Here is a 27,983-nt window from a genome sequence, read left to right as displayed (position 1 = left end):
AAAACTAATGCTGCTATATGTTTACATAGTTATCATGTTTCTTTTTATTTTGCTCAAGCTTAACACAGGCAACAGAAGACATTCCATAAGCTTTGATAGCGTAGGTGACTTAACACTCCTCCCACTCTGAGACCAGTTTATATTTTTCTTCAAGATATAATTCGGAGCTGAGTATCTATTTGCTTTTCTGGACCCTAGCTAAAAAGAGCCAAGGACTGTTAAGGGAAGGGCTCACCTGGATTATTAAAAAATGTCTGAACTTCGTTTTCTCTTCTGAGATTAAGTTGTCTCCATTAGTCAAGAGGGACAGTCCTCATACTATTTTTCTTCCAGATTTGGGAATGTGAGTATTATTTTCTCAGGAATTCTTGAGGTTGGGGGTAATGATGGACAATGACGTAAATTGCTGCTCTCTGCTTCAACCCCGCACAGAATTACACCACAGAGCTGTTGTTAGTTCGGCAACACCCAAACACAAGTGGACGGACCATAATGCTTGAGAAGTAGTTTAAGGTCCAAGAGCAGTAAGACTTGAGTGCCAGACTGAGAGGGAGGGGTGAAGTGTTAGCACTGCTTGGGTTAAGTCATTAGAAAGTGAACATACTATTTGATACCGACAATTTTTACAAAACAAAATTTCCTAAATACAGTTATCATGTGAAATGCTCTAGCATAGATTTAATTCCACAAAAGAGGGGTTCCTTTTACATTGGCTTAGTAAGGTTTATTTTCACAATGCTATGGTAGTAAGCCCCTAAACTTTACAATCCCTCGCGTTTCTCTCAAGAGATAGTTTTTAAAGCCTTAGTGTTGAATATCATCAAACCATGCTTAAAAATTCTGCAGGCTGGTTTTAAAAACTGAATTAAAATTATGACAATGATAAAATGCCAACCAATCGAGGTCCCAAACTAACATTCAAAACAAGATAGAATTATTATTGGAATCCTGTTATATTTTTAACAATGGTAAAGGCTGACCAACTGCTGTCATTAATGTTAATGCCATAAAAAATGTATTTATATTCTGAAAACGTATCTGTCTTTCACAACTTGACACTGAGGTATAAGGCCATGTTTTGCCAACATTTTTTTTTATTAATCTAACAAGTAATTTCTTCCACAATAGCAACTGCGGTAAGAACTCCAATAATATTAGCCAACCTACTGTAATGTTCAATGGTCTTCTACTTAATATAGTACATAAACATTTATAAACTACATAGCCACACCAATTTGTAAGCAACTAATAAATTCTGAAATGTTAGAAATATAATAAAACTAATTCTAAATAGTTTCTTTTTAACTTTCCCCTTTTCCTTGTTTATATTCATGCTTCCCACTAATTTTTTCACTAGACTCTACTAAATCCTAGATTTAAATAGGGTCAAAGATAAAACAATATTGAGATGAGTGTCAAAAACATAACACACTGAGTTTTATCAGTGTCTAAGCCACTTAAAGCTATTCTCCAAAACACAAGTTATTCAGCCAAGACAAACAGGAAACAAGTTAGAATTTAATCTTAAGTTTCTTGGGGCTGACCTGTCAGATATATGGGAATATCCGAGGCTCGAGTATGGAAGGTCTAAATGTCAGAATGTTAATTTGTCACTAGTGGAATGGCCATCTGCTGAAGAAGGGCCCTACGCATGCTGAGCACTGTGTTCAATGCGCAGAAGACAGGTATTTGTTTTGGGCTTCTACAAATGAAAGTAATGAGGCTTTAAGCCTGACTAGCCTTATAAAATAGTACACCTGAATAATAACCTCTAAGTAACTTCCAGCTTAACCTCTATTGACTCTTGCCACTATATCAACTTAGGGTAACAGTTCTGCAGTCCTAATTAAAAAGAGAAGTCGTAAAATCAATTTTCTGCAGTGAATTATCAGACTGCCTTCCTGTTAACTAGAGATTATAGTATGTTCCACCTTGAGGCTGTAAAATCATGAATACCAGACATTAATTCAACAAATATTCAGTGACAAATGAAGTATACCATTGTGCTAAGTGTTTGGTAGACCAAATGTTGAATTATTTCATAATTTTTCCTCAAATCCCTTTATTTCTAGCAACAAATCTAGATCTACCTTTTCTATTCCCATATGGAAGCTAAAATATGTTAAGACTGCTGACATGACTATTTTTCTATATTATGATCCTATTTCTGCTAAATTACCTTTATAGTCCAGCAGTTTAAGTTTTTTGCTTAAAAAAAACTATCTTTTTAGAACTCTGAAAAGATACTAAATTCACTGAATAAAAAACTTTCTAATTTTGTTCCTTAAATATAATAAAATTCTGATATATGATGTTAAACGAGTTAAATTATTAGACAAGTACTCCCTACTCACCTAAAATTAATGTTGTAAATAGATTTTACTGATCTTTCAAGGGAACTGAGTTTCAACTACCCTAAAAATGGTAAGTGACTTATTATTTGTGTATAAAACTAAAGTATGTTCCTTATGAAATTATCTGTAAGTCAAAAACAAAAATTGAGGAAGACAACTTTTAAATATGTTAATAGGTACGCTGGGCAATAAATTCAAACTTTTTAACTTACATCTGCTTAGTTTTTTATTGAGTTAAGTATAAAGGCCCAGTTAATCAACTCATTAGATTGGTCAAGGCAAGACACTTGAACTACATAACAGTATTTAAAAAGCAGTTGGTCTTTTAGTAATTCTCTGGTAATCACACACGCACACACGCACATACACACAAATTGGTAGAGTACTCTGGATATAGGATTTCCCCCCATAATCTCATATAATGCACTGTTCACAATCTGCAGTATTTTGAAAACTATAAATTGGAAATGACCAAATTAAAGATGCCTGATAAACTCTTATAAAGTATTTGGGAACTTCAGCTGTATTCCCAAAAAGATCAATTTTAAACTATAAAAAAGGAAAATTCATATAAAATCACAACAGATTTAACAGACATCTTTGAAAAGAAAGTCAAATTGTAACTCCATTTTCTACTTTTCCAAATATGACCAAGGAAAATACGGTACAAGTGGTAATGTCTACATTTTTTAAAAACTGTTAACTAAGTGGATTTGGGGAAGAAAAAAAAAAAGCTATACAGTATTATTGCACTCCACGAATGTGCAGAATTCCAAAATGTGCCAGCACTGAAAAACTGTCTTGCACTGAGGTTTTTCAAGAGGTACAACGAGCCTGCCAAAAAAGCATCTGGTCTGTACTAACAGCTTGCTGTCTTCAGTACAGGCCTTCATAATGTCAGTCACGCTGCTCTTGCAAAAAATCCCTTAATGTCTGAAAGAGAAAAAAGAATATTTTATTTCAAAATTCACTCTTATAAAATCAACTCATTGGTAAGAACTGAGAACATCTCCGGTATGCAAAAGTTAACTAACATCCACCTCTGTGTTCACACACACTTGCTTATAATTTTCTATCTCGAACATGTTAAAAGATTCTGCATACTCTTAGAAACTAGTTATTTGCAAGTAAAGAGAAGATATGTATATAAATATTCTAGAATAATATACCAACTCTGACTATTAGGAGTTCCAGTCAAAAAAATGATGTTATGGGCCCAGGTTATTAAGCCTTGAAGGTAATACTAGTAGCATAACCTTACCTTGTTTTGGCAGGTCCAAATGCTTTTATCACTTCATAAATTTTTTTTTTCACTTCATAAATTTTAATAAAGAAAACATCCATCTATTACATCTTAAATTGGGAACTCAAATGGTAATATATGGAATATCTAATATCTTGCTGATTTGTGATGAGAATGATACCTATAACTGGTTACTGTATTTTTAAACTACTTACAAAAGAGTTTTCAGTGCTGATAGGTGGGGCTATGATCTATGATGTGGGATTGAATCCATATGCACGTTAAGCTTCATTTCATTGTCAAGAATTTGAACAAGCTGTTGCATGGATGGTAGGTGACCAGATTCCAGCTTAGACCACACAGGCACATCTATAATAAAAATAAAAATAAATAGTACCACCCCTTCAAATTAAAGATGATTCTATAATAAACATTCATTCCACAAATACTTGTTGTCTATATACAGTTGGGGATACAGTAGTGAACCAGAGAGTTACCCTTCTTGCTGCTATGGTATTTACATTCTAATAGGGGAGACACAAAAAGCACTACACATATAGCTAGAAATCACAACTGTGCACTAAGAATTAAAACTAGAAGATGCTGAGGGATATAAGAGGCTAGAAAAGAGCCTTATTATTATCAAAAGTGAGAGGTATCACTAAAATTGAGAAATACTGTCATTAAAAGTGAGAGCTGAAATACAGGAGAAGAGGGGTACAACGGAAGCTGGAGAGGCGAGCAGGGACTAGATCAGGGTCAACAAACTATAAAGTGCCAGACAGTAAGCATTTTCAGCTTGGGAAAACATACAGTCCATCACAGCTACTCAACTCTAATTGTAGTCTGAAAGAAACAACAGGCAATACATAAGTGAGTGGGCACGGCTGTGTTCTAATAAAATTTTATTTTAAAAAAAAGCCAGCTGAACATAGGGTCCACATGGCCGTGGTTTGCCAATCCCAAGACTACATCAAGCAGGGCCTTTTGGGTGTATTAAATGTTCTGGTCTTTATCTTGAGGACAAAGTAAAGCTACTTAATGAACTTGAGGCCGTGAAGCAACAAGATGGAAATGATTTGCATTGAAAAAAAATCACTGTACTGTTTGGAGCTGATATCAGCAGATTTTTCTATAAGAAACCAGGTAATAAATATTTTAGGCTTTGCGGCTCAACAGAAAATCAAGGATATCACATAGGTACTTACATAACCAGAGAAATAAATTTCCCCAAATCTTTCATTGATGAAACTCAAAATTTGAGGTATAAACAATAAAATCTGAATTTTATATAATTTCCATGTGCCATAAAATAGTCTTTTGATTTTTTTTGTAATCATTAAAAATTTTTTTAAAATACTGGTAACTCATAGGCCATATTGGACAACCTCTGGTTTAGAGAATGTATTAGAGGGTAACAAAATAATTGTGACTTGGACTAGGGTAATCGTGATAAATATAAACAGGAGTAGAACTCTGAGAAATGTAGAAGGTAGAATTAAGAATCAGACTTGGTGAACCATTAGATATGGAGAGTAATGGAGAAACTGAGGTTATCCTAGCTTTCTGACATGGGCAACTGGGGAGAATGATAATGGTGCCATTATAAATAAATGAGCAATGCCAGGGCAGAGGCAAACCGGAGTACACAAGACTTGCAGGAAGCAGAGGTAATCAACAGTCTGGGAGTAGCATAAGATTCCTGGGTATAGCACCTAGGAGAGATCTAGAGCTCTCTAGAGTTATACATTCAGGGGTCATCATATGAATATAATTCTCAAGCTATAGGAGTTGAGGACCATATAAGGTGATAGTTTTGCATATTATGAAAGACAGAAAAGCCAAATGGTCATTATAAATCATTTAAAATATGTTACAGAATGCAAACTATTCAGAACCCACCATTCAAAGTTATCTCAAATGCACCTGTTGACATACACTGGTTCTCAATCATGTTGCTCAAGAAGAAAACCATCATACATGCATAGACCTAAAAGAAAATATAATTCAGTACAGCACACAAAGTTATTTTAAAAGCAAAACATTACAACTGAAGACACAGTAATCTTTAAAATATAGTCTCATTTTTATTTGGTAACAGCTGTTTTTATTTTTATTTTTAAAAATATTTTACTCATTTATTTATTTATTTGACACAGAGAGAGAGATATCACAAGTAGGTAGAGAGGCAGGCAGAGAGAGAAGGGGAAGCAGGCTCCCTGCTGAGCAGAGAGCCCGATGCAGGGCTCGATCACAGGACCCTGAGATCATGACCTGAGCCGAAGGCAGAGGCTTAACCCACTGAGCCACCCAGGTGCCCCTTACTCATTTATTTTTGAGAGAGAGAGAGAAAGGGTGAGATCGTAAGTAGTCAGAGCGGCAGACAGAGGGAGAGGAAGAAGCAGGCTTCCTGTTGAGCAGGGAGCCTGATGCAGAACTGGATCCCAGGACCCTGGGATCATGACCTGAGCCAAAGGTAGACACTTAACTGACTAAGCCACCCAGATGCCTCCAGTAATAGCTGTTTTTAAACTACTTTAAAGTTTCTATACAGGTGACAGGGGTGCCTGGGTGGCTCAGCCAGTTAAGCATCTGACTCTTAGTTTCACCTAAGGTCATGATCTCAGGGTCACGGTATCAAGCATCATGTCCAGCTCTGTGCTCAGTGCAGAACCTGTCTGAGATTCCCCTCTCTCTTCTCAGCCCCCACCCGCCCCCACTCCTCACCGTGCTTTCATTCTCTCTCTCTCTAATAAATAAATAAATAAAATCTTTAACAAAAAAGTTTCTACACAGACTCTTATTGCCATTCTGTATGTTCAAATAACATACACAGAACAAGGAAAATGCAACATTAATTTATAAGTTTATACACACTGAAGAATATATATTCATAATGCAGACAGAATTTCTAGAAATTTCATAATAGCCTTAATAAGTTAAACAAAAGAATACCAGCATAAGAAGTGTTCATTTCACTATTTTTCTAATATAAGGCATGAATTCACAAGAGACTAGTGATGCAACAATCAGCAACTCCATGTATTCAATACAACCTGTCCGTGTTCCAAACAAATTATTTTAAGTCAAATAAGAAAAAAGTAGATTAGAAAGCACTAGCATATTAAATTATATTTGCTCCCCTTTTGAAGGCAAATCTATACTCTTTCAAAGAGACCAGAAGTTCCTTGGTGGACAGAAAGGTTTTAACAAAATCACCGGACTAAAAAACAGGAAGTAATGAGGATGTCAATTCACAGCAAGTTATTTCAAAAAAGTAAATAAAAATGCCCATAGCGAGTGAGAAAAAGCTCTCCCCCCAGTCTCACTTGAGCTAGGTGGGCTTGATTTCATAGGCGTTACCCTTGCATTTGGGAACATTAAGTATATTTTCATGGGAACAATATATAAGAAGTGTCATCAAAGCTCTAGCTTTCAAGTACATTCCTCTTCCACAGTAGATTAATAATGTTACATGTCTTCACAAGTAAAATGCACTAAAGCTGGAATCAACAGAATGAATAAATATTAACACAAAACATCATGAGTACTTAACTTTCAATTCTTAATCTTGTGCATATCAATCTTACTAATAATGGCTAGAGACACAGTTCAATAAGAGGTAGCACCCAAGGATTTTATGTTTATGTTAAGAAGTCTTGCCTATTACTGGAAATAAGTGGTTCCCTAAGAAAAAGAAGCAGAGATATGTAGGAGTCCACTAAAGGTGGTTTGAGCCTAGAACTAAAGAACAAGACCAGATAGAGGACTCCGAAACAGAATACTCCTTAGAAGGAAACCTAAGCAATCTCATCCAAGAGAGAAATACAATTAGTACCATTCGTCAAAGCAGAAGGACCCTCTAGAAAAGATGATTTTAAGTAAAACAAATTAAAGAAATCTAAAAAGAATGCATGTCACAGCAAGACCCTACAAAAGAAAAAAGAATTAGCACAATTCATATATATACATATATACATATATAGAGAGAGAGTAAAAGAAGAGTCAAGGGACAAATAATGAAAACAGAAAATTTTAATAAAAACAAATCCATGGAAATGTCATTTTTAATGTGAATAAAGCCATTAATTAAAAGGCCTACATTATATGTGTATTATGTTCTGTTGGATATGATTTGACCTAATCTATATAATCAATATCAGGTATTAAATTATTTTGTGCCCAGTTTCTACTAAAGTTATACCTCCTTATCCTTCAAATAGTTAAAAGAAAAAAATAAGACCTAATCATTCCTAATATATAATTATAAAATCTAAGGCCAAGAAAAAAATCACAAACAAAAAACTAAGGTCAAGAAAGGCTAAGTGCCATGCCCAAAGATTAAAAAGTGATTGAAGCTGAAATGATACAAGTGAACAGGTGAATCAGCAACAAGTACTTAGAAAACCAAACAAACAAGCCATTGAAATATTTTCACTGACAACCTAAAAAACGCGCAACTATCAAAAGTATTAGGTTACATACCTTATTTTCTTGGCCCCACTGCCAGATGCTAGGAGCTTGCATGCCGAAGAAAGCAAAAGGATCCTTGCCAACAATTATTAAGCCTATTAATACTAGTTTGAAGACTGACAGGAAAGATGCTATGTGTCTATTGAAAGAAAAAAGAAATTCATCAGAAGCCATAATTTTTCACCTAATTCAACTTTAAGACACTGTTTAAGACACAACAAAACTTTAGGACACTGTTGAAAAAAACTGAAGACACAAATAAATGTAACTCAAAACTCAAGTATATGTGCATGGACATTTTCTAGACACCAAATCTAAAGGTTACTAAATTATAAATAGTGAAAAAGATAGTAACTAAAGTTTAATGTGGAGATTTAAAACAAAAACGTTTATTATAGCTTGCAAAATTATATAGCATTAGGCTTTAAAAATATTTATTTTAACAGTACAGAATTTTATACCACTGACTCTATATAAAAATTCAGAAGTTCTTGGTCTATTTCTGCAATAAAAATTATGTAAGAAAACATATCCTTAGAAGGTTACCATCTCTGAAATAATCCTTCTTTCTTCTTTCTTAACAAAAAAATTCTTCCATATTTGGACCAAATAAACTTGATACTTATAAAACAGTGTTCTCTGTTTATTGTAACCAACTAAGAAATTATAATAACCAAGAAAAGTTAACTGAACCAATTCACAAAAGTTTACTCAAAAGTGAAAAAAATTCACTTTAAAAATTCCTTTTAAGTTACTGAGATTTACTTACCTATATATGGGTTGAGGGAGGTAATTTTCTCCTTCAATGCGGATGTCTGGGTACCGCTGGCTTATAACCCGCATGTACTCCTCAAACACCCGCCTATAGCCTCAGGAAACACTTCAGAAAAATAAAAGTGCTTCTGTTAATCAATTTAGAATATGCCTACACTTACTTTGCATTTAGACAAAGCCTGAAAATTGCCAAGTGTAAAAAACTGTTTCCCAAGAACAGTGACAAAGTAATAACAACTGATGCTGGATGATGGCAACACGGAGGTTTGTTCACAAATTTCACATATTTACCTCCCCACCATGTATATCCATCTATTAGAACATTAAACTTTATAGATTTGGGTTATTAGGGGGCAGCAGCAAATACCTATTCATATATGGCAGCATATTGAGCTCTCAAATCAATCTGCTTTTTGCAGGGGTATCAATGAGTATAAATACTGAAACGAAAACAACTCTTATACATCTGAAATAGGGACTTTCAAAACTGGGGCACAGGAAGCTTAAAAAATACGAAGGCATGAGACATGAAACTGGTTCTTGTTCCTACTCTGCCCCTAAGTGGGCAAACATGCCTGCTCAATCACAATAAAAGGAACTTAAAAAACTCTTTTCAAGTTCTGACTTAAAATTTGCTTCTACTTTGCAAAGGAAAACAAACATTTGGGAAGATAATTTTCAGCAGTATGACAGCAATCCATAACAGTACTAAAGAAATTAAGTCAATAGCATCAAATATCTCCATTAAAATTTCTGAACAACGATGCTGTGGAAATATGTTTCCCCAGCAAGAAAAGGGGAAAAGGCCACCAGAGTTCACCTGTAGGGGGAGGATACACTGAAAAGTTTAAAAAAAAAATTGAAGACACAGGGGTGCCTGGGTAGCTCAGTGGGTTAAAGCCACTGCCTTTGCCTCAGGTCATGATCCCAGGGTCCTGGGATGGAGCCCCGCATCGGGCTCTCTGCTCAGTGGGGAGCCTGCTTCCCTTCCTCTCTCTCTGCCTGCCTCTCTGCCTGCTTGTGATCTGTCTGTCAGATAAATAAATAAAATATTTAAAAGAAAAAAATTGAAGACACAAATAAATGAAAGATATCTTGTGTTACAGATCAGAACTGATATTGTTAAAATGTCCACACTGCCAAACACAATTTACAGATTCAGTGCAATCTCTATCAAAACTCCAATGGCTTTTTTCACAGAAATAGAACAAACAATCCTACAATTTGTATGGAACCATAAAAAACCCGGAATAGCCCAAACAATCTTAAGAAGGAAGAACAAAGCTGGGGGCACCATGCTGCCTTATGTCAAACTACATTACAAAGCTATAGTAATCAAAATTGTATAGCAGCCCAAAAACAGACACATAGATCAGTGTGGGGCAGAATCAAGATGGCAGAAATAGGGCGCCTGGGTGGCTCAGTTGGTTGAGCGACTGCCTTTGGCTCAGGTCATGATCCCAGACTTCCAGGATCGAGTCCCGCATCGGGCTCCCAGATCCTTGGGGAGTCTGCTTTTCCCTCTGACCTTCTCCTCTCTCATGCTCTCTCTCACTCATTAAAAAAAAAAAAGGGGGGGGGCAGAAATAAACCCACACAAATATGGCCAATTAATTTAAAACAAAGGAGCCAAAACTGAAGAAAGGCCAATCTCTTTAACAAATGGTGTTGGGAAAACTGTCAACAACATGAAAAGAATTAAAATGGACCAACTATCTTCCATCATACATAAAAATGAACTCAAAATGGATTAAAGGCTTGAACGTAACACCTGAAACCATAAGCCTTCTAGAAGAAAACACAGTGGGTAATAAGCCCCTTGACATTAGTCTTAGCAATGATTTTGTCGGTTAGACCATAAAAGGTATCAAAAGCAAAATAAACAAGTGGGACTAGATCAAACTAAAAAGCTTCTGTACAGCAAAGGAAGCCATCAACAAAATGAACAGGCAACCTATAGAATGGGAGAAAATATTTGCACATCAGATATCTGATAAAGTGGTTAATATCCAAAACACATAAGGAATGCATATAACTCAATAGCCAAAAGTCAATAATTTGACTAAAAACATGGGTAAAAGGACCAGAACAGATACTTTTCCAAAGATGACATAAAAATAGTCAAAAGATACATAAGAAGGTGCTCCACATCACTAATCAACAGGGAAATGCAAACCAAAATCACAGAGTATATCCCCATACCTGTTAGGATGCCTGTCATCAAAAAGACAAAAGAAATAGTATGTGTTGGCAAGGATGTAGACAAAAGGTAATCCTTGTGCACTGCTGGCAGGAATGTAAATGGAGCAACCACTAGGAAAACATTTTAGAAGTTCCTCAAAAAATTAAACAAAGAACTAACATATGATCTAGAAATTCCACTTCTAGATATACCCGGAAGGAAATGAAATCACTCTCTTCAAGAGGTATCTGAGGTATCTGTACTGCCATGTTCATTTTAGTATTACTTAAAATAGCCAAGACATGGAAACAACTTAAACATCCATCGACAGATGAATGGATAAAGAAAATATGGTATAAATACACATAGGGATATTATTCAGAAAAAAAAAATCCTACCATTTGCAACAATATGGATGAAACTTGAAGGCATTATGCTAAGTGAATTAAGTAAGACAGAGAAACACGAATTTTATCTCATTTTACACAGAATCTTAAGAAAGCCAAGCTCAGAGACATGGAAAGTAGACTGGTGGTTGTCAGGGGCTGTGGAAGAGGCAAAATGGGGAGACCCTGGTGGAACGATACAAACCTCCAGTTATAAAACAAATTCTAGGGATCTACTTTACAGCAAGGTGACTGTAGCTAACAATACTGTTTTGTATACTTGGAACTTGCTTAGAGAATAAATATTAAATGTTCTCACCCAATTAAATAAGCTAATTATATGACTTTGTGAGTGGACACATATGGATGTCTTAACTAACCTTACTGTGGTAATCATTTCACAATATATATGTATATGAAATCATCACCTTAACTACACATAATTTCTTTTGTCAATCATAGTTCAATAATGCTGAGAGAAAAAAAGGAGGTGGTACCACCAAATCAAGAGAAGAGCTTACAAATTCAGGTAAGAGTGTTAAGCGCTTAACTGCATTATAGTCTAAGTCAAGGAACACATAAAGCAAGGAAAGTACAGAGGAAGCAGAGTCAGTAATTAAGTAACAATAATGTAAAACCTAAGGTGCCAACTTTGTCAATCACACTGTCATCAAGGAGAAACATACCAACTACCAGGATCAGGTTTATATCTGGAAGGGTGTAACAGTCCAAATATTAGTAGATCTCAATTTTTTTTTTAAAGATTTATTTATTTGAGAGAGAGAGGGAGAGAGCGCGTGCGCATGAGTGGAGAGAGGTCAGTGGGACAAGCAGACTCCCTGCCGAGCAGGGAGGTGGATGTGGGACTCGATCCGATCTGGGGACTCCAGAATCATGATCTGAGCCGAAGGCAGTCGCTTAACCAAGTGAGCCACCAGGTGCCCCAGTAGATCTCAATTTAAGAAAAAACTCACTTGGGGCCCCTGGGTGGCTCAGTGGGTTAAAGCCTCTGCCTTCAGCTCAGGTCATGGTCCTGGGATCAAGCCCAACATCAGGATCTCTGCTCTGCAGGGAGCCTGCTTCCTCCTCTCTCTTTCTCTTTGCCTGCCTCTCTGCCTACTTGTGATCTCTGTCTGTCAAATACATACATAAAATCTAAAAAAAAAAAAAAGAAAGAAAATTAAAAAAAAGAAAAAACTCACTTTTCAGGGGGAAAAAAAGAGAGAGAGAAAGTCACCAGTTTTCTTTACAATTAATACTTCCTCCACATTTAGAATAAAAATTTCACAAGAGATTAAGTCCCTAAAAAGTATGAAATTTTTGCAAAGGGCAACAAATCTCTACAGCTAAATACTTAAAATAACTTACGCTCTACATACTTTATGTTTAGTAAACATTCACCTTATTTAATATTTTATTATTACTGTTGTTAGAGTCACCAAATTGTACTATTTTGTCACAGCTGCTTTCTCTATAAGAAAATTTTGGGAGCGCCTGGGTGGCTGGCTCAGTGGGTTAAAGCCTCTGCCTTCGGCTCAGGTCATGATCCCAGGGTCCTGGGATCGAGCCCTGCATCGGGCTCTCTGCTCAGCAGGGAGACTGCTTCCTCCTCTCTCTCTCTGCCTGCCTCTCTGCCTACTTGTGATCTCTGTCTGTCAAATAAATAAATAAAATCTTAAAAAAAAAAAAAAAGAAAAATTTTAATGTTGCTTTTGTTTTGAGGATATTACAAAAAATACCTATATGCCTAACTACCATGAAACCAAGAAATGGCAACTGATTTCAATACCCTCAAGTCTGCATCAGTGTTTACACGGAATTAATTATCTAAAATGACATTCTCTTTTATTTTTTTTAATTTTTAATTATTTTTACTCACATATAATGTACTATTTGCCCTAGGGATATTCTCTAACTTTTAATAAAACATTGTGAGAGTTGGAGACAAAATTAATTGAGTTGAAACTTTTTTTTAATAGATGAAGGGGAAAATATGAAGCCCAAAGAGATGAAGTGACTTTCCATGGTTATACATCCATATGTACTATTTATTAATTCACTCACTCAAATACTTACTGAATGCCTACTACATGTCAAGCACTATGTTAGACACTGGGTATGTAGTGATGAGTGACACAGATGCTGTCTTTAGTCAGGGCTGAGAGACATGGACTTTGTGATGTGAGATCCTAGCCCTTTTCACTAGACCCAAATAAAAGAGTTTATGATGTAAGAGTTATTCTCCCCTCTGTCCAGGAACTAAGTTCCCTTTGGTCAAAATGCCACAAGCAAGTACCCATATAGTTGACCTCTTGATGGCAGAGATTTTTGAGGTTTTTCCATGATGAACATCTAGAGATTCTCCCTCTAGGAGAACTAAAACCTGTGGGGCTCCAGAAGTCCCTATTTGCTCTGCGAGTACCAATCTGTTGCCAAGGGAAGCCCAAAGAAGCCCAGCTAGAGAGGTGTACCTATGTGCAGGCAACACTTCTGGTCAGATTCCTCCTAGTCACCTACTTTTCTGGCTACTGTGCTCAGAATCCTAGCTCTATCCTCCATCCTCCCAGTTCCAAGTCTTCAGTATGGTCTCAGACCTTTGGATCGAACTCCAAATGGAATTAGCTCATAATCTTGAAATCCAAAAAGGACTTTAAAACTGTATTTTTTTTTCAAATTTCCAGTTATAAAACATGCAAGTCATGAAGATAGAATGTACAGCACAGTGACTATAGTTAATAACAGTATATGGCATATTTAAAAGTAGGTAGGAGAATGGATCTTAAAAGTTCTCATCACAAGAAAAAAAACTGTGACTATATGGTGATTGCTGTTATCTGGACTTACGGTGGTAATCATTTTGCACTACATAAAATATTGACTGTTTATGTGTATAACTGAAACTAACATGCTAGGACTTGAGTCAAGATGGCAGAGGAGTAGCAGACTGAGATGACATCAGGTTGCAGGAGTTCAGTTAGATAGTTATCAAACCACTCCCAACACCTACAAATCCAACAGGAGATCGAAACTAACATGCCAATTATACCGCAACAAAAAACAAACAACCCCCCCCAAAACTTTACCTATTTATTTCTGAAAGATGAAACAGTTTACAAAACTGATACAACATATTTTTAGACAAGTTTACTTACATATAAGAAATATTCCTCCCTAGCATTGCTTTCAGAATTGTGAAGAAAACCTAAGGAACTTTTCCCTATATAATTGTTCTCCAAAAATCAATTTTCCTGTTTTAAAATAGCAATCTCTACTGCTGACAGATGTTTTCCAAAACAAAACATACCTGGTGTTCACTGAGGTGGACAAAATGTGAAATTCAAGGCACACATGGTGAGGACCCAACTTACTTCATTCTTTCTGGGTCTGTGAGGAAAACTCTGAATTCCACTATACCCCCAACACATAAATATGGAAACATGCTAAAAATACGCTGCAGCACCTGCCTCCTCCTCCTGCCGTGGGACCGAAGGTCCTTAAGAAGTAGACTTAAACTCTGAAATCTTAACATTAAGTCCTAATCACTTTGCAAATCCCCAGTAATACAGAAATGTCTTACTATATGGAGTCTACTTTTGCAATTGCTCACTTTAAAATATTTTTCACAGTACTTTTCTAAAAGAAAAGACCTGCATACAAATTAGATGATCTATGTGTAAGGAAATTAAAGAAATAAAGAAAATGCCCTGTCTATAATATTTCAAATAGATTCTGTGCTTTTTTGAGTCCATCATGTATTCAGTGTCCTGATTCACTATGCCAACCACCCCCTTTTTCCCCTTTCTACTCAAATACTGTAGTATTTGACTACAGTTGGGTATGTCTGCCCCAACTGTAGTCAAATACTTATATCAAACTTGAACCTATCACAAACCCCAATCTCTTACATCTTCTTATTAAAGGAAAACAGGGCATGAAAGAAATTGAGGAAGACACGAAGAAATGGAAAAATGTTCCATGCTCATGGATGTGCAGAAGAAATATTGTTAAAATGTGTATGGAATTAGCTACCTAGAGCAATCTACACATTCAATGTAATCCCTATCAAAATACTATCAACTTTTTTCACAGAACTGGAACAAATTATCCTAGAATTTGTATGGAACCAGAAAAGATCCCAAATTCCCAAAGGAATGTTGAAAATGAAAACCAGACTTCAAGTTCTAATACAAAGCTGTAATCATCAAGACAGTATGGTACTGGCACAAAAACAGACACATAGATCAATGGAACAGAATAGAGAACCCAGAAATGGACTCTCAACTCTATGGTCAACTAATCTTTGACAAAGCAGTAAAGAATATCCAATGGAAAAAAAAGACAAGTCTCTTCAACAAATGCTGGGCCATTTCCTTATACCATACACAAAAATAGACTCAAAATGGATGACAGATCTAAATGTGAGATAGGAACCCATCAAAATCCTTGAGAAGAACACAGGCAGCAACCTCTTCGACCTCAGCTGCAGCAAATTCTTGCCGGACACATCTCCAAAGGCAAGGGAAACAAAGGCAAAAATGAACTTTTGGGACTTCATCAATATCAACAGCTTTTGCACAGCAAAGTTAATAGTCAACAAAACCAACAGACAACCAACAGAATGGAAGAAGATATTCACAAATGACATATCAGATAAAGGGCTAGTATCCAAAATCTATAAAGAACTTATCAAACCCAACACCCAAAGAATAACCCAATCAAGAAATGGGCAGAAGACATGAACAGACATTTCTGCAAAGAAGACATCCAAATGGCCAACAAACACATGAAAAAGTGCTCAACATCACTTGGCATCAGGGAAATACAAATCAAAACCACAATGAGATACCACCTCACAACTGGTCAGAATGGCTAAAATTAACAAGTCAGGAAATAACAGATGTTGGCAAGGATGCAGAGAGAAGGGAACTGTCCTACACTGTTGGGAATGCAAGCTGATGCAGCCATTCTAGAAAACAGTATGGAGGTTCCTCAAAAAGTTGAAAATAGAGCTGAAAATTGCCCTATGACCCAGAAATTACACTACTGGTTATTTACCCCAAAGATACAAATGTAGAGATCCAAAGGGGTACCTGCACACCAATATTGATAGCAGCAATGTCCACAACAGCCCCAATATGGAAAGAGCCCAGATGTCCACCAACAGATGAATGGATAAAAAAGATGTTGTGTGTGTGTGTGTGTATGTACACACATGCACACACATGCATGCACACACACACTGGAACATTATAGCCATCAAAAAAAATGAAATCTTGCCATTTGCAACTAGTGGATGGAACTAGAATTCCTCATGCTAAGTGAAACAAGTCAATCAGAGAAAAACAGTTATCACAGGACCTCGCTGATATGCAGAATTTAAGAAACAAGGCAGAGGATCATAGGGGAAGAGAGGAAAAAAATGAAACAAGATGAAATCAGAGAGGGAGACAAACCGTAAGAGACTCTTAAATCTTAAGAAACAAACCGAGGGTTGGCTGGAGGGGAGGAGGGGTAGGAGGATGGAGGGCTGGGTGATGGACACTGGGGAGGGTATGTGTTGTGGTGAGCGCTATGAGTTGTGTAAGACTGATGAATGATAGACCTGTACCCCTGAAACAAATAATACATTACATGTTTATAATAATTAAAAAAAAGAAAAAAGGGCAAAAGCTCAGACATTTGTGAAATAAATATTTAAGATTTCTATTTTTTGCATCTCTTGAATTCACCTTCCCCTTTTATTTACAATAACCTCCTTTCTAACTGTCCTCTGGATTCTGTTTACATAATGAAACCAACCCCTTGCCATCACTGACAGTCCAGAAAAATGCAAACCTGTCAAAGGAAGGCTTGAGATCCCTCCCTAAAAAGTGAAGAAATGGGATTTTAAAGTGACTATCTCCACAAAGGTGAATGTTTAACATGTTTAATTTTTCAAAGGACTGAGAAGATAAGTGAATCTTCAGAGAAAACAAAGGATAAAGTACGACTTACTGAGAAAAAAGTACAGATGTGAACCAGGGAAGAGTGAATGACATCTTCTCCACTTTCCAGTTTTCTATTTTAGCTCATCTTAAGGCCTTGATGAATCCCTGCCTTTGGGTTCTAAGATTATTCCCTCAGTAATTTTAAAATGCATTTCCAAACGTATTGTTCAAACCAGTCAAAAAGGTTTCTGCTACTTGCATCCTAAGAATTTCAACTAATATTTCTCCCACACTGTACCTAGAAAATCAGGAAGATATTTTGTAAATACTATGCTTTCTAAATGTCTACAGCATTGCTCAGTTCAACAGCTCGCTGACCACTGAAAGCTGTGTTTTTAGATTTAATCTTTGCTTTTCCTTGTTCTGTTTAGTAGATGAAATACTGTAATAATAAACATTTGTCTGGGGCATCACCTGCTCTAAGTGCTTTAAGGAATGAAATCTGCAAATGTTCTATAAATCACACAAGACACAAGGTATTTAGGGAGTGAAAAATAGACTAAACTAATTAATGTTTTTAAAAGTTGCAAACAGGAGTGCCTACACACTTTGAAGATTAAAATGTGGCCCAAAATTTGCTCAGTTTTTTAAGAAGCTCCAAGAGCGCACCAAAAAGGTATCAGCTTGTCAGATTAAGGAACAGTAATTATACGAAATCAAGTGATTTCCTTTTAGCAACCTCAAATCTTGAAACATTACAGTGGCCACTGCAGTGAAAACACATACAGGAAATATGCCTAAAGGAGCTTCTAAGATTCCTGGCTTCTTTACTAAATGTATTCCAAAGATGTGACAAACCTAAAATTTTATTAGTAATCCGTTTTTATTCTCTCCATTCTTCTGTCTTATTCTGGAGGTCACTAGCCTCTAGTTCTGTATCTCTGACATAACATTTCAGGAATTCTTTTGCTAAAGACTATTCCATCAAGAATTTATAAATTGCTTAGCTCCTTCCTGGGGAAGGAATTTTATCTGTTTACTCTGGAAAACACTTATTAACAGATTTGTAAGGTATGCAGTCACTCAATAAAGATGACTTGATTAAAGCATTCAATAAATGGTGACAACCACATTTTGTAGAATTCTTTGTTTCATCTTAAAATGCTCCATATATGATGCCAAGCTTTTATTCTTTTCAATACATTTTTTAATTGAAGGTATGATTCACATTCCACAGAACTCACCCTCAGTGTATTTCTATACGTTGTTAAAGAGTCTGATAAAAAAATATATTGTGTTCTATGTTGAATCAATGGCCAAACTGAAGAAATCTCTGGGCTGCTTTTTACCGCTTTCCTATTTGACCTGTATATTTATTAACCGGTTGGTTGTAGACTGATTTCACATGACATTAGAATAAACTCAGTAAAAAAAAGCCAGGAATCTTGGAAAGAAAGCCACTAACAGGATAATGCAGTTATACTAATAAGTAAGGGTGTGTCAGGTATCAGAGCAGCAGAAAGATGACTGGCAGTAAGCACAATGGATTCTGGAAGCTTAGCCCCACCAGTAGAGGCATGCAGACCAAGCCAAGAGTGTTACTGATAAGAGTTATGTTCAAAACTGAAGTTTTACATGTATTACATTCTATGCCTAACAGTTTCCAAACTGGAACAGAAGCCAACCGGGTAAAAACGTACCAGAAATGAACAGTATTAAGTGATAGCTATCGCTAGTCCAGTTAGGAATATGGGGTGGGGTGGGGGGGACAGAGAGGACAGTTAGGTTATTTCAGGGCAAGCCACAGTGGACCACAATAGGCTGTACTCACTTTTTCAATAAATACTGACTGAAGATACTCAAAAGAGAAAGAACCTAGAACAAGAGAAAGCAAAAAAAAAAGTCCATGCCTTTTTGGTGCTGGCAAAATTCTAATGAAGACAGTAAACTGGTAATAGTCTACTGAAGAGGATACAGTTCATCAATATAATATTGATAATACTGATAATATCTGAAGCTGTTTATCTGAATATCTGATAATATCTGAAGCTGCCACTTGTGTGGCTAAGTGGGTTAAACAGTATTGATAATACTGGTAATATCTGAAGCTGTTTCTCTTGTTTTGAGAAACAGGGAGGAGAAACAGAAAAAAGAAGACAAAGCCTGAGGGACTATGGAAACTATGTCATAAAACAAAAATGGAGAAACAGCAAACAGAAGTCAAAATAAGAGCCTATATTCAAAAATATTCTACAAGAAGCAGTAGTAAGAGGTAAGGAAACACTACCAGAAATTTCAAAACCAAAAAGCAGAATCAAAAAATATTTTGAGGCAATGAATCATATATATATATGTGTGTGTATATATATATATTTATTAATTTTTATTTATATGTTTATATTTTGAGGCCCTAAAAAAATTGATGGGTTAGAAAACTGAGAGAAGATGAATAATAAAATTGCAGAAGATCTGAATACTATCATTAGCAGATTTCATGCATCCATCAGGTTTTATTATCAATAAGAAAAACCCCTGATAGCCCAAAGAGCATTTGCAACAACTGACCATGTTATATCACAAAGAAAGCCCAGTAAGTAAAAATAGCCAACATCGTATTCTCATTATGTATTCAATGTCGTATTCTTATTATAGTGCGATAAACTAGAAATTTTAAAAACCCAACCTACTTCTCTAAGATCTTCCAGTAGGAGTTTAAGATAACAATATCAAAATTTTAAATGTAATACCCTTTGACCTAATCATAATACTGTACTTCTGTGGATTTAGTTTACAGAAATTATTGGACAAGTATACAACATATCTGAGGATATTCACTAAGTAATTCTGTAAAAAATCAGAATCAACCTAAGAGTTAAGCAAAAAGGCACTAGTTAGATAAATTAAGGAACACTCATCTTATGTAATACTATGCCTGCTGATGCATATCTGTAATTACTGAACAATAAGTGATAGAGGGGAAGGAAATTTTCAAAAAAAAAAAAAGAAAAAAGCATACAACTATGAACACGATCACTTCTGTAAAATTACATAATACAGTATGTCTGTAGAGTTGTCCTGAAGGCTGTTCTTCTAAATGTTAATAGAGGGCTACAAGGATTTTTCACTTTCTTGTGCATACTAAGGGGAGAGCAAAACACGCGACCCCAAAATATGCCACTTTGGCATGTGGCTTATTTTGAGCTGAAGGCAATTTAGACCAAATGGACTCCAAACAAAAAACTCACTGCTCCCTTAAACTACGTAAAAGAATCTGGATAGGCCCAAACAGAAAGCTATTAACAGGGGTAACTTTTTATCTGAAAGACTTGTGTGGCAGGACAAACATCTATTTAATCAAACATCTGCTCTTCTGGGGCGCCTGGGTGGGTTAAGCCTCTGCCTTCAGCTCAGGTCATGAACCCGGGGTCCTGGGACTGGTTCTCTGCTCAGCGGGGAACCTGCTTCCCTCTCTCTCTCTCTGCCTGCCTCTCTGCCTACTTGTGATCTCTGTCAAATAAATAAATAAATAAATAAAATCTTTTATAAAAAAAAATCTGCTCTTCTTATTGTCCTGTGAATTACCCTCCTCCCCTTTGGAGCCCCAGGCCCCCATCCTATTCCTTCACTCAGGATACTATATAAACCTCAATTGCCCAACTTGTTCTTGCCTTTCGTGTTTTTTATAGGGCTTTCCTAAGTACGTAATTAAATGTTTTCCTGCTATTCATCTGTCTTACGGCATTTTAATAGACCAGTCAAAAGAACCTAGAAGGGTAAAATAAAAATGTCCCCTACACTTTTTTATTATTTTTACAAGAAACCTGTATTATTTTTATAGCCAGAAAACTAATTTCATTTTTTTAAAAGATGGAAGTCTCAGAGTAAAATTTACCAAAGTTCTCATCACAACACTAAAGACAATAAAAATAACACATTACAACAAAACTTGATAAATGATTGCATGTATGCTGAGCTAGTTTTTAATAGATTATCTGCCTCCAGCTTTATTTCCTGTCCCCTCCCCCTTCTCTGTGCTGAGTCAGGCTTCATTTACATATGATCTTCCCTTACTTTTATAAAGCTCTTTCTCTACATCTCCTGGTGCTTTCCCCATACCCTTCAAGATTTCCTTTCCTCCTGTCAAAGCCTTTCAACTCTCCCTGAATAACCTTTCTTTCCCCTAGGGTTTTAAAGCCCTCCATTATGACCTCTTTTAGAACACTCTGAACAGGATACTTTACTGTAATATTGTTTAACATGTTTCTGTTTCTCCCATCAGACAATGGGCTTTCAAACAATTAGTAAAAAACTAGTATTTATCTTCCTAAATAGTAAAAAATAAATATTTATCCTCCTTGGACAAAAGGGGAAAATAAGTAGCATGTAAAAAGGGCATAAAAAAATGAGGATTTGATTTCATCAGCAGTTCTTGATAAAACCTCAAGTTTTTCAAGAACCAAGTTCTTGATAAAACCCATGGCAAGATTTCTTCCTCACCAATCTTAGGTTGCACCCCAATCAAGGTAAGATATGTGAAAACATGACTTGATTTCCCTTTTTGGAAAGCAGAAAAGGTGACAGAAATGAAACACATATGCATGCTTTCATTTTTTGCCTTGAAGCTTCCTAACAATATAAAACAGTAACAGAATATTAGTAATTGGAATGCAACCAACATTGTCATGTTACAGACCAACAAGTTGAGAGCTACTAAAGAGATTCAATAATTTCCGGGAAGTCATTCAGAAGATAAGAGTCAGATCAAATAAGAACCTGGACCTCCGAACTGCTAGAGCAGTAAATACAGTCTTCCAGTAACTATACTATTCAAAATTTATGAGGTTATCTTGGTATTTCCAAATGATATATTCAATTTGATTTCCACCACTTACCTTAATGGCAAATGGTAAGGAAAGAATGTTTCAATTTTTCTGTAAGAGGAGATAAAACCTTTAAAACCATTCATATTTTACCTACCTCTAAAAGCTTTGGACTAGAGTACTTTGTACATTATTAGGTACAAACCACCATTATGTGTACATTATTCAGTTAGATACTGCAGTTTTTTGTTTAAATAGTAAAAAAACAAAACAAAATGGTGACTAAGTTCTACATAATTACAGAAAACTTAAAAAATCTAACATAGTGGTAGGTATAGCAGCCAGCATTTTATTTGTTCTCCAGTAACACTCTAATGGAGTACTCGTCTATCTGAATCAACTTACTACTCCTTTATTTCAATGATTCTAAGAATACATTTCTCCTATTTAGTATCGTTGTGAAAAATCAGTATTTATCTTATAATCATCTGTGTCACAATTTAAACGGCAGTATTTTTCTCCCTCTGAGAGACATATAAAATAATGCTGTACCTTAAAATCCATCATATCTTAGGTTTGGTGAAATCCAGTAACTGGCATTTAAGTTTTTAGTTTTAGGGACCCCTGGGTGGCTTAGTGGGTTAAATGTCTGCCTTTGGCTCAGGTCATGATCCCAGGGTCCTAGGATAGAGTCCTCATCCAGAGCCTGCTTCTCCCTCTGCCTATCACTCCCCCTGCCTGTGCCCCTCTCTCTTTCTTTCCCTGACAAATAAATACACAAAATCTTTAAAATAAATAAATAAATACACATTAAAAATAAGTTTTTAGTTTAAGTTACTATGGCTATTTTGGGGAGACAAAAATTTCTTTGTAGGATATTCCCCTGATACCATTTTAAAAACTCAGGATTCCTCCCATTCTTTCCCACCAAAAAGAAAAAAAAAAGTCATAAAATTTGTCTCCTTTGTTTATCATTCTAGTGAACGGCACAGCACAACTCCAGAACTCAGGAGCCATCTCTGACACCTCTCACTCCATACCTCCTCTCCCTTCCCCCAGATATGTAACCCATCACCAAAACCCTAAAATTTATCTCCTAAAGATCTGTTAAACCTGTCCCTTTACATTCTAGTTCTACCACCACCACTGTATTCCAAGTTCCATCATCTCTCACCTGGGTAGCTCAAAATGGTCCCCCTAAATGGTTTCCCCATTATCTCTATTCTTTGTCCCCTCTAATGTCTTTTCCACCATGAGGCTAACTGATCTTTCCTTATGGTCTACCAGACCTTCCAGGATCTGTGCCACCTTCTCTTTGGACTTTGAGGTCAGTAGCCTTGGCCTCCTAAGCAATTACGTTCTCTTTACTACAAGGCCATTGACCATGTTATTCCTACAGCTTGAAAGCTCTCTAGCAATAAATTTTATCCTTTAAATCTCAGTTCAAAGTTGATTTCCTCATGGAAACTCTCCCTAATCCCCTGACTAGGCCTGTCTCATATAATATATAACCTTTCCTTTATAGCACTGAACACAACTCTAATTTTATATGTTGTCCATGGATTAATGACTGCTTTCTACTCTTGCCTATGATGTCTATGAGAAAACTGAATTCCAAGAACCAAAGTACCTGCACAGAGTAGGTGCTCAAATATTTGAATATGCAAATTTAAGTCTATGGTAACTAACATGATCTTTAGGGCTCCAATTTCTCAGATTTCTTCAACTCATCCTTTTACTAATCTCAGCAAATATCAACATCCAAATCAGCCTTAGGTCTTTACTTTCTTGCCTCCATATCACGAAAGCAAAGTGTGAGTGTGTATAATTTAAATAAAACTCTGTTCTTGGAATAGTTTTTTCATTTACCTCTTAAAAATACTTTTAGAAGTTGGTTGCCCTAAAATTATAGCAGTGGATTCTTAAATTAACAAAAATTGGAAAATTCTGTATTTGCTTGTTTTGCGATCTTTATTATTCTTAGTGAATCAATCATTAAATATCCAAATAAGGATTAACTGCAAAGAGCTGTACCTAGTAAGCTCTTTTTTTTTTTTTAAGATTTATTTATTTATTTATTTGACAGAGAGAGAGAGAGAGAGAGAGATCACGAGTAGGCAGAGATGCAGGCAGAGAGAGAGAGAGGAGGAAGCAGGCTCCCTAGCGAGCAGAGAGCCCGATGCGGGACTTGATCCCAGGATCCTGGGATCATGACCTGAGCCGAAGGCAGAGGCTTTAAGCCACTGAGCCACCCAGGCACCCTTATTTTTATTTTTTATTTATTTTTAGTTTTGGGGTTTTTTTGGGGGATTTGCCATGATCTCAGGGTCCTGGGATCAAGCCCCACATCAGGCTCTCTGCTCAGCAGGGAGCCTGCTTCCCCTTCTCTCTCCACCTGCTGCCTACTTGTGATCTCTCTCTGGCAAATAAATTAAGTCTTTAAAAAATAAAAAAGAATAAATAAACTACAACTGATTGAATGCTGTAGGTATGACTACATGTTAAATCTCATATATGGGGAAAACAAAACATGCATACAAACATCAGTCAACCAATTATCTGTCAGCATACATTTACACATAAAATGCATTTATACATAAAAATCACAAGAAAAGAAAATGTTAGAGGGGACCTTTATTTTAAGGTCTGATTAGAGAACTTCCTTTTTTTTAATGTTCAATGTTTAAATAACCAAGTAAGCAGGATAAGTTTTTCTCCCAAATGTGAAATCAATGTTATCAAACTCATCTAATTCTATTGCTCCATCAATTGGACATAAACCAAAGACTGAGATGTGTAATGCAATACTGTGCACTTCTGGAAGCTTCATGAAGGACCATATCTATATCATTCACCAGGGTTATCTTTAATCCCTGGCACAAGCAGGTACTGAATGAATATTTATTGAAAAAAATACAAGATTATAGAATAGGAACGTTTGTTGTAAGCTGTTTTGCACACTCTCTCCCTTTAATTCCATTTGAGTGAGTTTGTGCCGCTGTCTTATTCTATTAGCAATTATAAAAGTGACACAATTAATAGATGATATACTGAGCTACAGTTAAAGAGCAGTCATAAAATAAAGGACAAAAGCGACTGAAAAGAAGGTAAAAATAGCTCTCTCCTTTGTTCACAGTGGTAATTAATAAAAAACTGCATTTTATAGCACTCAGATTTCGAACAGAATTAAAAGAATTTTCACATATTTATCCTCAATTGTTTTAGCTTCCTCTTCTTTCCCAAACTCACAAATGAATGTCCAAGAGAGTCTACCAAAACCAGAAACACAATATTCAATTTATTATATACAGATTAATCTCTGGGGAAAAAGTACCAAAAACAAGCTGAGTATACCTGTATACGGAGGGCATACTAATAAAATTCTTTCTCATCTATGATTAAAAAACAAAACAAAACAAAACTGAAGAACTTTTGTATGTAATATGCTCCGGGTTACTGCATAAGAAAACTCTCATTAGACTTCTGGGACAACTTTGTACTTAAAGGGAAAAAAAGAGAAGGAAAGAAAAAAATGACAGAGAAACTATGTATCAGAAACTCAACTGAAGTACTTAAGACTTTTTAAAAAGTTTAACTGAAGAACTAAATGCCCTTCCCTATAGTTGTTATGAACATCCTCAGTGGAAAGTACACTTGTTAAATTATTCTGAGGAGTATTCCAACAGAAGCAATTGTAAAAGAAGAGTACTTTGGAAAAGCACAAAACAAGAGGTGCAAAAGTAGGAAACAGAAAAATTACATACCTTGGAAATGCAGTCTTTTTAAACTACCTAATCCAAAGTATCACAATCCTTAACAGTAATTATAGGTTGAAAAAAATGACAGCCACTTTTTAATTAAAAAAAAAATTATGGGAAAAGTTGCAACGGTCAAGTCATAATTCCCATTTACAGTATTATATGAAAATGATATGTGCTGGCCACACAGTAAACAATACAGGGAGTTGTTCTGTTTTTTTGTTTTAAATCAGGAGGAAAGTACAAAGTTTTTATAGTTTTCACTCCAAAAATAAAGTCTCATCTCACCATCTCACTTTCTGACTCTTAAATTGATTTTTTAAATTTTAAATATTTGCTTACTCTTTAAAGGATAAGCAAAAAATAGTTGGGTACACAGGAAATCTCACCTTTAGTACACTTAAATTAATAAAAGTTTTAAAAAGCCTGTGATCTTGAACAAACGTCATCTTTTGCGATACAGGATTCTAATTTCTACAATTTTACAATTTTAGTTTGCCTTTCAAATCTTCCCCCAACCCCACCTACCGTATTACATGCATCACTGCTCGGGTTCTAACACTTAACCAGGTAACGACAAAATCACTTACAGTACAAAGTCGAAAACTGCTGGGATTTTTTTTTTCTGGTTTAGGGTTTTTTTTTTCTTTTCTTTTTTTCTGTTTCTCTGAATGCACAAGAGATTTGAAAGGTATAAAGACATGCGGGTACCGGCAACTCCTGGGAGGCGAGTGTCAGGGGAGTTGGGGGAACTAAGAGTTGTCTGGGAGTGAACCACACTGTCGGAAGAGCAACGTGCTCCTTTTTAAAGACATTTTGGAAACTGCAAAGTGAGAATCAGCCTCCCTGGACCTCTCGGCGCCCTCCAGCTGTCAGAATCCCCACTCCCTCACTCAACAGTCACCCCGGGAGGTCCTGGAGAACAGGCGTCTGTCACTCGCGGGTGTCCTCCAACGACTCGAATTAACCTTCGCCCAGGGGCGCTGCGAGGGCGCCTGGCATAACCCTGGGAAAGGGGAGAGGAAAGGGGCCCTGGGCGGCAAACGCACGCGCTCGTCCGCCGACACTGCGCCAACTCATGCCCACCTCCGCAGGCAGCCGGGTGGCCATGGCGTGACGTCGCCGACTGGCCCTCGCACTGACAAGGGGCCCCACGTCTTCGCCTTTCAGTACTTAACCTTCCCGTGCCCTCCTTCCCCACTCCCACCATTCTAGGAGGCAAAAAAGAACTGAGCCAAGAGAACGGTTATGCCTGGAGGAGAGAAGGGCGGCCTGGCAGTCCCGGGAAGGACCCCGGGGGAGGTAAGCTGCGAAAGGCTCCCGGCGCCGTTCTTCCGGGCCGGGGGAGGTTCAGCCCGCTAGGCCGCGAAGCCGGGGCCTCGCGTAGCGACAGGGGCCTCGCAGAGGCGCGACGGCGCTGCCGGGGCCCGGCACACATACTCACCAAATCTGGAACTTCAGCAGCGGCCCCGTGGCGTACTGCATCTTTAATCTTTTGCTAGGCACGCCGCCGAGGTTGGCCGAGGCATCGCTCCGGATCACCGCCGACGCCGCCACCAGGAGAACTAGCAGAAACCTCATCTTAAGCGAACCAGCCACTTCGAACGCGCTCAAACGGAGACTGCAGCCAGCCAGCCCAAGGCCGAGCGGGAGCTGCGAGCAGCTCCCCACCGCGCAGGCGCGATCCGGCAAGGTCGGGAGGGAAGCGGAAGTGCGCCTGCGCAGGCCGGCGCCAACGCACGCTCTGGGAGGCAGAGCTGACCTGTTTCGCTGTCCTGACCCACCATCTTGGATGTGTGCGGAGACTGGGATGGAGTGAGTTGAGTGGGGAGGGAATGAAGTAGCTGGTGGGGTGTCGGAGAAGCTCTAGTCATTGCACATGCGGGTTCTAAGTACAGTGTCACTTAATTCAGACATTGATCTGCCTGAGACACTTAGGAGAGCCCATTTAGCAGCCTTGATACAGGTGTGGGAGATAAAAAGCCCAAGCCTTCCCAACGGTTAAAGCGTCGCTCTTTGAGTGCCGTACTATGGCTTTTTCTTTGATCTTACAATATTGCTCTCTC

The 27,983-nt window shown here is 37.0% G+C and overlaps 1 protein-coding gene across 1 annotated transcript; it reads right to left on the bottom strand.

Annotated features, from left to right (window-relative positions):
* Nucleotides 1–27,598, bottom strand: SELENOT (selenoprotein T). Its single transcript, XM_080811399.1, has 6 exons — nt 27,362–27,598; nt 8,840–8,950; nt 8,083–8,209; nt 5,500–5,587; nt 3,813–3,966; nt 1–3,287 (listed from the first exon to the last, which is right to left on the bottom strand). The coding sequence occupies exons 1-5, from the start codon at nt 27,496–27,498 to the stop codon at nt 3,842–3,844; spliced, it is 588 nt and encodes a 195-aa protein (XP_080667525.1). The 5' UTR covers nt 27,499–27,598; the 3' UTR covers nt 1–3,287; nt 3,813–3,841.
* Between the last annotated feature and the right edge of the window lie 385 nt (nt 27,599–27,983).

This window comes from Martes martes (genome assembly GCF_963455335.1).
Source record: "Martes martes genome assembly, chromosome: 1".
In the NCBI taxonomy this organism is placed as follows: domain Eukaryota; kingdom Metazoa; phylum Chordata; class Mammalia; order Carnivora; family Mustelidae; genus Martes; species Martes martes.
This window is presented reverse-complemented; position numbering and strand designations above follow the sequence as displayed.